Here is an 11734-nt window from a genome sequence, read left to right as displayed (position 1 = left end):
AAACTTTAGAAAGCAAACGGGCTCATTGACAACAGTTTATTAAAAACCGTTGTCTTTTGAAAAACCGTTGTTTTTTACCTCAAAAGACAACGATTTTTAATAAACTGTTGTCTTTGAAAAAAAACAGCAGTTTTAATTAAAACATTTGTTAAAAGGAAAAAAAAAGACAACATTTTTTTATTAAACCGTTGTCTTTAAGTGTTGTTTCTAAATTTTCTTGTAGTGACTTCAAGAATTAATTTATAAATGTTGAGGTTTGAGTGTGGATTTTCACCTTTTTCTCAGAATTCCTATCGTTTTTATACGCTGAACTTTTCGTTTCCCTGCCGGATTAGATAGGTGGTGTCACGCCCCGAGACCGACACGTGACATCGGCATTGTTTCAAATCCACACAAATTATAAAACAACCAGCCTCGTAGTACAGTATATACCAAACCAGTCTTTTTCATAAATAAATTCCAAAAACGTCTTTACAACTCGATAAATCCAAAAATAACAAAACAAATTCTGAAGCGTCTAAAAACTTAATAACAAAATATTAATGCAAAAATCCCCAAAATAAACATAACAAAATTTAATGTTAATATTTCTCTATCATCATCCCCAAAGGAAAAGTAAGATGTGAGTATTTTGGAAATCACTCAGCAAATGGGGGCCGATCGATCATATCAAATATATACATATATATTTATTTCAAAAACTCATAGCATAATTCAAAATGTAAACAATTCATATCATGTTTTAACATAGCATAGTATTAACATCATCATAACATAATTGACATGACATAACATAGCATAACATAACTTTGGTCAGACACTGAAATTTCTATCATTATTTGTGGCTAACTGATCAGTCCCTATATGTAATCCCTCTAAGGGGTGAGGTCATAGAACGATTATTATTACCCGGGTGAGGTCATAGAACGGTTATTATTACCCACCGCATCAGGGTCATAACATAACATGGTTCGGAAATTTCCTTTCCACTCATAATTTGAGTCATAACAGTGCCAAAACATATTCTTAACGAATCTTATCATGAATAAGAATTATATAGCAAAATTCCAAAGATTATCATGAACGATCGAATTTTAAATCATACATAATATTTTAAAACAAAGGCCACTTACCTTGATTTGCTAAAAAAAATAAAGTAACCGAAGCTTGGAACCGATTTCTCGAAACTTTACTGGTTGCTTCCTTGAACTTTCTTCCCGAACTCCTAATTGACAACCTTCGAATTTAAGGTTAAATTGGCCCATTAGCGAGGCTTAAATACTAGCTTAATCATTTCGAAAATTACGCAGAAGAAGTGGGCAAAAGACCAATTATACCTCAATTTTAAACTGTAGTGGACATCTTCTTAGAATTTTCTTCTCAATATCTTTAGCCAAGACCCACGTGCACAAGAGAAATTGAGCAGATTTTCTAACTCCAAGTGGCAGCCTTTATTCACGTGAATATGAATGAAAGTTGACAGAATTCTTGCTTCAAATTTTATTGCTTGTCTCGGTAAAATGGAGAGAAAAAGTAAGGATGAAAGAGATGGCTTCTAGTGTTTAAATAAGAGACTAAAATCAGACGACTAAGAGCCCGTTTGGATTTTGTAGACATTTTTTAAAATAAGTGCTTTTAAAAGCTATAATTTTTGGCTTTTAAAAAAGCTTTAATTTTGACTTAAAAAAATGCTTATTTAAGCACTTTTTTGGTTAATCAAACATCTTATTAACTGAAAAGCACTTAAAAAAGTGCTTTTTTGGCCTGACTTTTGAAACCAAACGGGGCCTAAAAGGAACGAAATCTGCCTTGATTTCTGTAGCAAGAAAATAAAATTTTTGCAGCTTATTATTCCTCGATTTGTTTGCCAAATAAAAGCTGATATGGTGCTATGGTTTCGGCCAATATCTCGCACCCCGGGAAGGAAGAATTTTTCCATGTAGAGAGTTTATTCCTTATTGAATAAACTTGGGGCCAAAGTTTCGGGTTTTACAGGTGGAGTGTCTTTTTCTTTCTTGAATGAAAACAAATGTGAATAAAGATATGGAGAAGGACGTGAAGAGTATGAAAAGTTGGCTGGGAAGAATGCAGGCTACGTAGAAGCCAATAGCAACAATAGGAGCATTGATGAAAAAGTGAAGCTTGCTCGAGAGACTGCTTTCGAGATTGCGGATGTTCTTGATGAGATTGCCCTTCACTCCACCCATGTAGTCCACCGCCACAAGATCACACAAGAGGCTCGCAAATTCGGCCACAATATTCGCCATGGGTTTCCGCTTAAAAGGATTTTTGAAAAGATAGCAGATATCAAGAGTGAAAGATATATTGAATTTTGAAGAATTTAACTTTAGAAGAATTTAAGATTTGTTTCCTAAAGCGTGACTCAGTCAATATTTGTTTTGCCTTTCTTTCTTTAAAATTCTCTTTGCAAGACGATATTAATTTTACTATCTAAATATTTGTGTTTTCAGGATTTACAAGATCGGTTATATACAAGGAAAAACAAAGATCGTTAGAGATTAACTAAAGTGGAAAGAAGATTTAGCAAAAGATATAGAGAAAAACAGCAAGGATCAATCAGACGGTTCTTTGGGTAAGAAGTAATCGAAGCAGAAGAAAAGAGGAAAGGGGTGAACGAGACTTTAGGCAAGAAAAAATATTGATTGAAGAATATCAAGGCTTTTTCATATAGCTTACTTTTGTTTCGTTTTTTTTTTTACTTTGTTTAAATTACACTCTTGAAGTTTGTTTTTCAATCTAGGATTGAATTTAGAGCGTTGTTAGGATTTCTCAAAGTGTTGAGAATCTAACTTTGATGTGGTTACTAGGATTGGTTTTTATAATTGAATATTACTTTGTTCTCGTAATAATTTTTGCCATGAGGACTTGTGTACTTGTGCACATTAAAGTTTGTATTATTCTTTCCGTTGCGTACTCATGCATACATGCTATAATTACTTAAATTATTTTGAACGATGTTGTTCCTTGATATTATTGACTTCGTAAGACAATATCGGGGTATTTGACTTTATATGTTTTTTTGTTAATAACCTGTGAATATAATTCTTACAAATGGCATCAGAGTCTTCTCTTGATACACTAAGAGTGATTCTGATTGTTTTATTTTCTCAGGAAATTCATGGATTCTGCCTCAAATAATTCATTCTTTAAACCACCAGTGTTTGATGGAACGAATTATGCTATGTGGAAATCCAAAATTCGTTTCACAATAAAAAGACTTGGATGAAAGAGCATGGAAAATCATTCTCAACGGGTGGACACCTCCAAAGATGCAAGGACCTGAAGGAGATTATATCCTCAAACCCGAAGCTACATGGTCTACTGAGGAAATCTTGATTTTGAGTTTTAATGCAAAAGCCTTAAATGCAATATTTTCCACCGTTGATATGAGAATGTACGGAATAATTGCTGACTGCACAATTGCAAAAGATGAATGGGAGGCTCTTCAGAAACACTGTGAGGAATCGAAAAGTGTGAAACGGACAAAGATCAGGTTAGTTAACTCCAAATTTGAATATCTCAGAATGGAAGAAACTGAAACAATTGCAGAATATGATCACCACCTTCATCAGATTGCTACTGAAGCCTACTATCTTGGAGCTCCTATCGCCAATGAAGCCCTTGTGAATAAAGTCCTTCGGTCTCTACCAGAAAAATTTAATGGAAAAATTTGGGCTTTGGAGGAAGTCAAGGACACATCTAAGATGAAGTTGACTGACCTTATCAGCACTCTTCAAGTGTTTGAGTTAAATTCCAAGAAGGACAAAGGAAAATCTATAGCACTTGAAGTGTCAAAAGAATCCTATGGTGATATAGTCAAGTGTTTGGGTGACCGAACGATTCGTGACAGGAACAGATAGCAGAACTGCAGAGGAGGTGGCCAAGGATTACCTCAGGGAACTGATTCACAGGAACTTGGTTCATGTTTCCAACTGGGATTTTGATGGCCGACCTAAAAGCTGTCGTGTGCTAAGCCTCGTGCTGACATTTATCGTTCAAAAGTGCAAAGAATAGATTTTTGCATCCATTTTACCACGAGAAAATACAAGTGCAAACCACATCATCGGACATCTATCGGTCCATTGTGACTGCTCTCATTTGCCCTAAATTAGCAGCAAATATGTTGTGATTCAATCTGTTTTCTTGTTTAGGTGTTTTAACTTTATCCTTTTTATTGTTGCATGATAATCGAACGATTTGTAACACCCCCTTCTCATATTTCTCTGTTCAGGTGTGGTACATTTTCGGCCGTTCACCTTGGTAACAATTTTCGAGATTTCCAGTTGCTACGAGTCTTAGACTTGCAAGGTGCCCCTCTTACTGAATTTCCCGAACAAATCACCAACCTCATCCTTCTAAGGTATCTTAGTTTGAGGGACACTGATATCAAGACAATCCCTAAGTCCATTAAAAAGCTAATTAACCTTAAAACCTTGGACCTCAAGCAATCTGGTGACTCAACTTCCGAAAGCAATCTCCCGACTGCACAATCTCCGTCACCTCCTTAACAAATCTGCAGAAGTTGTCTCTCGTAAAGGTCGGCAAAAAGGGTGGAATCACAAGGGAGCTTGGAAAGCTATCGTAGCTGAGGAAGCTAGGACTTACAGGAATCCGGAGAGAACATGGAAAAGACTTGTGTGCATCTCTTGAGAAGTTGAAAAATCTGACGACTCTTGATTTATGTTCCAACATAGAGGAAGAGTTCTTGAATAGGGAGAGATCCAAAATCCCAGTTCCAATATTCAGCGCCTATACCTGAAAGGGCGCTTGGAAGCTAGCATTTCCAAGGTGGATCTCCAAGCTTGACAATCTGCAGAGGATCGACCTGAAATGGTCGAAATCAAAAGACTGCCCACTGAAGGCACTTGGGCATCTGCCAAACTTAGTGGAGATTCAGCTAGTTGTCAGTTTTGAAGGTGACAAATTAGAGTTCGTAGCATCATTTTTCCAGAAGCTAATGATTTTAGCAATCAAAAGGTTTTCGCGGTTGAACACTATTGTCATAGAAAACACGACATGGCAACGGAATTCGTCGCTGGACTGAGAAAACACGGCGAGGACCAAGAGATGGTTCAACACGTAGCACTTATCCACTCTTTTACTCTCAAAATTATGAGAGCTGGACGCTTGAGAATCTTTCTGGAAGCATCTTTTCTGTTTGATGCATGCAATTAAGCACACATTGCTAAACATAGATTATTTTGTCTTGTTTTTTCATTTTCATTTTTTTTTTTGTTTATTTTCACTCGTGTGTGTTAAAATTTACGCATGCATTGATTTTCTTCTTTGGATTTGATGGATAGTGATAGATGCTTATAATTAAAATTGATACCCGGAAGAGGAAATTTCCTCAGCTCATAGATGACCCTAAGGTAAAGATCAATCCTTAGCTAGCCAGAATCGTCCGGGGGGTCAGCTCGGGTCGGGAGTTTGGGAACTCGGGAGCTCGGCCAAGCTCTCCCATTGTAATGTCCAGCTCAGCTCGGGAGCTCGGGAGCTCATCCAAACTCCTCCACCATCACCTCCAGCTCGGCTCGGGAGCTCGGGAGCGCAGCAAAATTCCTTCACCATCCTCTCCAACTCGGGTTGGGAGCTCTGGAGTTCATCTCAGCCCCGATGTTAGTAGGGAGTTAGCTTAGTAGAGGGGTTGAATAACCTTGATGAGCTAGCTAAGATGTTAGGATCAGTGTTCAGGTGGAGTTCAGGGGTTCAGCAATAACTCACTCACCCCTTTTCCATATGACCTCAGGGAGAGCAGCAGTATAGCATCCCCATGATGACTGTTCAGCTCAGATTAAGTGTATTGTTATTTTCTTTGTCAGACAAGATTCGGGCGAGATCTCAGCCTAAATATTCGGGATTGTGATCCCGGGATTCGCGGATTTTTGATAAGAAAAGTAGGCGCTAAACCCGGAGCCCTCTCCTATAAATACCAGGTACACTTTCATTATTTGGATCCTAATTTTTTCACTCGTGTGCACACACCACTCTCTATATTTTCGCTAGCCTAGCATCTGACTTGAGCGTCGGAGAGAATACGCCGAAACACCTTCCGGCCCCCCTTAACACTCTTGTTAGTGGTTTCAGGTCTGCAGCAGTTCATCTTTTATTTGGAGGAGCTTCTTCAGCTCATCCAAGAAGATCATTTTATTGAGGTATATCAATTGGCGCCGTCTGTGGGAACTTCAAGCTAAGACGTAGATATGGCAGGAAGAGGAAGATGAAGGGGAAGAGGAAATGTGGCGGATATGACTATAGATCAGCTCAGCCAGTTCTTCACTCAAACGGTGCAAGCGGCCATGGGTCAAAATCCACCACCTCCTCCCGTAGGTCAGCCAAACCCAATGGATGCGGTGTGGGAAGAGATCAGGAGACTAGGTCGGCAAGTCGAAGGTCGGCCTGGGCCTATACAGAGGGAAAGTCCTTTTGCTCGGGCTATTCTAGATGAAGAACTCCCTGCAAATTTTAAGCAGCCTACTTTAGGGGAATATGACGGGAGCTCAGATCCGGAGGAACATTTGGGGAGATTTGAAAATGCAGCCTTGTTGCATAGATATTCAGATGCAATTAAATGTCGGGTCTTCCTCACTACTCTGGTAAGGTCAGCCCAGCAATGGTTTAACCTTTTACAGCCTGGTAGTATTCAGACTTTCAATGACTTCAGCTCAGCTTTTCTACACCAATATGCGAGTTGTAAGAGATATTTGAAGACTTCTCTCAGTTTGTTCAATATGAAGCAATCTGAGGTGGAACCGTTGCGGGAGTATGTTCAGCGCTTCAATACAGCAGCTCTGGAAGTACCTGCTGCCACTGCTGTCACCTTGGTCAACTCTTTCACTCAAGGGTTGAGAGGATGAGAGTTTTTCAGATCCTTGGTCAAGAAGTCTCCTTTGACTTATGATGAGCTCCTTAGTCGAGCTGAGAAGTACGTGAATTTGGAGGATGCACAGAGGCAGAGGAGACAGGAAGGAACGTCTGGGAGTAAGCCCAGTGCCAAGGTGGGAGCAAAGGCAGAGGGGAAGACAGAAGGAGGAAGGAAGAGGGTTGCAGAAGAGATGAACAGGGTAAAAGAACCCTACCCCTATGTACCACTCTCGGTAAGCCTGGGGAAGGCAATGCAAGTATGTGAGGATAGGCGAGCACTTGTGAGACCCCGTAATGCGGAGAAAGGCCCGCGGTTACCGCCATCTGACAAGTTTTGCGATTTTCATCAGGAGTATGGGCATATCACCAGTGATTGTCAGATGCTAGGTGAGGAGGTTCAAAAGATCATGTATGATGACCCTCAAATCAGAGCTGAGCTGACTCGAAGGGCAAATCCTCCTCGCCAAGGCCGAGCTCCCCAATGGAGGAATCAAAGGAATGAAGTTAGAGAGAATCAAGGTGATCGTCAAGGAAGAGCTCCTCAAAACGGTCAAGGAGATAGGGTGCAACAAATTGCAAATCATCCCAATCGGGGTGTTATCCATATGATCTCAGGGGGTAGTACGGATGGAGATTCGGGAAGGACTCACAAAGCTCACGGGCGTAGGTTGGAAAATTTTGAGGTAAATTCTCAGCTCAGCTGTCCCATTGATCCGAACATCAGTTTTGGAAGGGAAGATTTAAAGGATGTGGTGCTACCTCATAATGATCCCTTACTGGTCACCTTGACCATAGCCAATTATGACATGGCTCGTATCTTTGTGGATACTGGGAGTTCAGTAAACATTATCTTTAAAAAAACTCTGGACCAAATGAAATTGGAAGGATTTGAGTTGGATCCAATCACCACAGAGTTGTATGGGTTCACGAGTCATGCTTTGCAACCGTTGGGACAGATAGTGCTCCCCTTGTTCCTTAGGAGTGGAGAGCAGAGAATAACCAAAATGGCTTACTTTACAGTGGTGGATGCCCCATCTTCTTTCAATGGAATATTGGGACGCCCTGCCCTGAGTGATTTCCGAGCTGTGGCTTCCACCTACCACCAGAAATTGAAGTTCCCAAGTGGAAAAGAAGTGGGGGTTGTTAGGGGTGATCAAAAGGCAGCACATTTGTGTTATGTGAATGAAGTGAAGGTTGATGCAAAGAGAAGTAGGAGGGAAGTAGGAATGGTTTTGATAGGCCGAGCACCAAGGGTGTTGGATCAAAAGGTATTTTTCATGTCTGAAGAAGATCATGAGAAAGTAGAGCTAAGTCCTGGAGCTCAGATGGTGAAGTTAGCCGCTGATCTCAGTTCTTCAATGAGACAAAGGTTGATTGATTGCTTGAAGGAGAACAAAGATGTTTTTGCTTGGTCTGTTTCAGAGCTCACAGGGTTTAGTGCAGACGTTATGGTTCATCGGCTCAACATTTTCGCGGGAGCGAAGCAGGTAAAACAGAAAAAGAGACACTTTGGGCCTGAAAAGGATAAGGTTATTAAGAAAGAGGTGAATGAACTCCTTAAGGCATGTCATATTAGGGAAGTCCAGTTCCCTACTTGGTTGTCAAATGTGGTTCTTGTCCCTAAGAGTTCAGGCAAATGGACGATGTGTGTTGATTTTCGAGACTTAAATAAGGCATGCCCAAAAGATTGCTATCCACTGCCTCGAGTTGATCAGTTGGTGCTATGGCAGGTCATCAGTATTTGTGTTTCATGAATGCCTATCAAGGGTACCATCAGATTTCGTTGGCAGAGGAAGATCAGGATAAAGTAAGTTTCACTACCTCTCATGAAACTTTCTGTTATAGAGTGATTCCTTTCGGTTTGAAAAATACAGGGGCTACTTATCAGAGGCTCATGGATAGGGTGTTTGCTTCCCAGATTGGCCGAAATGTGGAGGTTTATGTAGATGATATCCTGGTAAAATCCCAGGATGATGCAGGTTTGATGACCGACTTGAGGGAGACCTTTGCCACGCTCAGGTCCTACGGAATAAAGCTCAATCCTGAAAAATGTGTGTTTGGAGTAAGAGGAGGCAAGTTTTTGGGATACATGGTGACTGAGAGAGGGATTGAAGCTAACCCCGAGAAAGTGCAAACTATCCGATCCATGTCTCATCCTCGAAATCTACAGGAAGTTCAGAGGTTGGCAGGAAGGATAGCAGCTCTATCTCGATTCATATCCAGATCAGCTCATAGAAGTTTACATTTCTTTAAGGTTCTTCGGAAAGCTAAGAAGTTTGAGTGGGATGCTGAATGTGGGAAGGCGTTCGAGGACTTAAAAAATTATTTAGCCGAACTTCTTGTATTGGCTAAGGCAGTTCCGGGTGAACCCTTATACATCTACCTCTCAGCTTTGGAGGGGGCGGTCAGTTCGGTACTCATTAGGCAGGAAGGAGCGGCTCAACATCCTCTCTACTTTTTCTCACATTCTCTCAAGGGTGCTGAGCTCCGGTATTCAGAGGTCGAGAAGTTGGCACTTGCACTTGTTATAACGGCCCGGAAGCTCAGACCTTATTTTCTATCACATCCTATTGTGGTGTTAACCAATAGTCCCATGGGAAGGATATTAACTGACGCTGACATTTCGGGGCGATTGGTGAAGTGGACTACTAAACTCAGTGAGTATGATATTCAGTATGAACCAAGAGCAGCGATTAAAGCTCAAGCATTGGCTGATTTTTTAGCCGAAACAAAACATATGGAAGGGCAGGGCTTATGGAAAGTGTATGTTGATGGTTCTTCTAACAGCGAAGGATGTGGAGTGGGGGTGCTTCTGATATCCCCTCAGGGAGATGATATCCGATTGGCAGTCAGGTTGGATTTTCGAGCTTCCAATAATGAGGCAGAATATGAGGCCGTGTTAATTGGCCTTCGGGCAGCTAAGCAAGTTGGGGCAGCCCGAATACATCTCTATTCTGATTCGCAATTGGTAGCTTAGCAAGTGAATGGATCTTACGAGGTGAAAAGTGAGAAGTTAAAAGAGTACATGAAGGCAATAGAGAAATCTCGGGGCCTCTTTGATGAGGTAATGTTTGAGCAGATCCCTAGAGAGAGCAACGAAAAGGCGGATGTTCTGGCCAAGATGGCTAGCTCACTTCATAACTGGAAAAGGAGAGAGGTAGTCGTACAAGTGGAATTAACACCTTCTACTGAGCTCACACCATTAGCTTCGGAAGAGAGTGACTGGAGAAAAGAGCTCTTAGAATACATGAAGAAGGGCGAGTTACCAAAGGATCCCAAGAAGGCATATCGGTTGAAACAAAGGAGTCTCCGCTTTGTGATGGTGGAGGGAGTTCTTTATAAGAAGTCATTTTCTGGACCTCTTCTCAAGTGTTTGGGTCCTAAGGAAGCTCATTATGTCCTGAAGGAGATACACGAGGGGTGTTGTGGCAATCACTTGGGATCTTATTCTCTAGCCCGTAAGGTTCTTTTAGCAGGATATTTTTGGCCTACTATTGTGAAAGGTGTCATAGATTTGGTGACTTCTTGTGACAGTTGTCAGCGACATAGCAGACTTCAGCATCAGCCAGCGGCGTTAATGAAAGGAATCGTGGCAGCGTGTCCTTTCGATCAGTGGGGAATGGATATTGTGGGTCCTTTCCCTCTAGCCCCAGCTCAAAAGAAATTCTTGTTGGTCGCTATAGATTACTTCTCTAAATGGGTGGAGGCGGAGGCCTTGGCCCGAATTACTGAAGGAGACGTTCTGAAATTTCTGTGGAAGAATATTGTGTGTAGGTTTGGAGTACCGCGGAAGCTTATCTCCGATAATGGGAGACAGTTTCAGGGAGCCCGGACGCAAGCTTGGTGCAAAGTGATGAAAATTCAACAACACTTCACATATGTCCATTATCCTCAAAGCAATGGTCAGGTGGAGGTCACTAACAGATCTTTGGTGCAAAGCTTGAAGACCCGATTAGGAAAAGCCCAAGGAAATTGGGTGGAGGAACTCCCTAGTGTGTTATGGTCATATCGTACCACACCCAGAATTGGGACAGGAGAGACTCCATTTAGTTTGGTTTATGGAAATGAAGCGGTCTTGCCAGCAGAAATTGGAGAAGAGTCAGCTCGGATCATCTTCTACGATGAGAAGAATGGAGAAAAGAGAATGGAAGACTTAGACTTTATGGAGGAGAAAAGAGAAGCTGCTGCCATCAGAATGGAGGCATACAAGAACAGGGTATCTCGATCCTATAATCGTCGGGTGCGCAGGAAGGGATTCCAGGTAGGAGATTTGGTACTCAGAAGAGTTCAAGATGCGGCTGTAGGGAAGCTCGACCCTAAATGGGAAGGACCGTACAAGGTGGTGATGAGGCTCAGTTCAGATGCTTACTACTTAGAAGATTCAAAGGGAAGGATGTTGAAGAGATCATGGAGTGCTTATAATTTACGCAAATATTATTCTTAAATGTTGTAAGAACAATTTTTCTTTAAGTTGTAATTCATGCAAGCTACATTTCGATTTTATCTATAAGCAGTTATTCTTTCAGAAATATTGATGTAAACATTGTCTTAGTCACGCCTCTTAGGCCCCTGACTTTGGTTCAGCTCATCACCTTAGTCACGCCTGTTAGGCCCCTGATTTTGGTTCAGCTCATTACCTTAGTCACGCCTCTTAGGCCCCTGACTTTGGTTCAGCTCATTACCTTAGTCACGTCTCTTAGGCCCCTGACTTTGGTTCAGCTCATCACCTCAGTCACGCCTTTTAGGCCCCTGACTCTGGTTAAGCTCATTCCCTTAGTCACGCCTCTTAGGCCCCTGACTTTGGTTCAGCTCATCACCTCAGTCACGCCTTTTAGGCCCCTGACTCTGG

At 41.5% G+C, this 11734-nt stretch overlaps 2 protein-coding genes and 1 pseudogene across 2 annotated transcripts; all 3 read left to right on the top strand.

The window, feature by feature from the left end:
* The window catches only part of LOC140870686 (disease resistance protein RPM1-like), a 38360-nt pseudogene extending 33177 nt beyond the window's left edge, over positions 1 to 5183 (top strand).
* LOC140875106 (uncharacterized) lies at positions 1935 to 4812 on the top strand. The gene is made up of 3 exons (XM_073278651.1): positions 1935 to 2593; positions 3133 to 3514; positions 4253 to 4812. The coding sequence occupies exons 2-3, from the start codon at positions 3291 to 3293 to the stop codon at positions 4527 to 4529; spliced, it is 501 nt and encodes a 166-aa protein (XP_073134752.1). The 5' UTR covers positions 1935 to 2593; positions 3133 to 3290; the 3' UTR covers positions 4530 to 4812.
* A 1086-nt stretch (positions 5184 to 6269) lies between the features above and the next one.
* Positions 6270 to 9862, top strand: LOC140870684 (uncharacterized). The gene is made up of 3 exons (XM_073273081.1): positions 6270 to 6865; positions 6935 to 8517; positions 8616 to 9862. The coding sequence occupies exons 1-3, from the start codon at positions 6270 to 6272 to the stop codon at positions 9860 to 9862; spliced, it is 3426 nt and encodes a 1141-aa protein (XP_073129182.1).
* Positions 9863 to 11734: the final 1872 nt, after the last annotated feature.

The sequence above is a fragment of the Henckelia pumila genome, chromosome 1, assembly GCF_033568475.1.
Source record: "Henckelia pumila isolate YLH828 chromosome 1, ASM3356847v2, whole genome shotgun sequence".
Classification (NCBI taxonomy): Eukaryota; Viridiplantae; Streptophyta; class Magnoliopsida; order Lamiales; family Gesneriaceae; genus Henckelia; species Henckelia pumila.
The sequence above is the reverse complement of the archived record's forward strand: the minus strand, read 5'-3'. Positions and strand labels throughout refer to the sequence as shown.

Bases quoted from the DNA above. Each gene is read 5' to 3' on its own strand.
- LOC140875106 (XM_073278651.1), top strand. From the start codon at position 3,291: ATGCAAGGACCTGAAGGAGATTATATCCTCAAACCCGAAGCTACATGG. The intron at 3,515-4,252 runs GTTAGTTAACTC...TTCTCTGTTCAG, and splicing joins GTGAAACGGACAAAGATCAG to GTGTGGTACATTTTCGGCCG.
- LOC140870684 (XM_073273081.1), top strand. From the start codon at position 6,270: ATGACTATAGATCAGCTCAGCCAGTTCTTCACTCAAACGGTGCAAGCG. The intron at 6,866-6,934 runs GTTGAGAGGATG...TGAGCTCCTTAG, and splicing joins GTCAACTCTTTCACTCAAGG to TCGAGCTGAGAAGTACGTGA. The intron at 8,518-8,615 runs GCAAATGGACGA...GTGCTATGGCAG, and splicing joins TCTTGTCCCTAAGAGTTCAG to GTCATCAGTATTTGTGTTTC.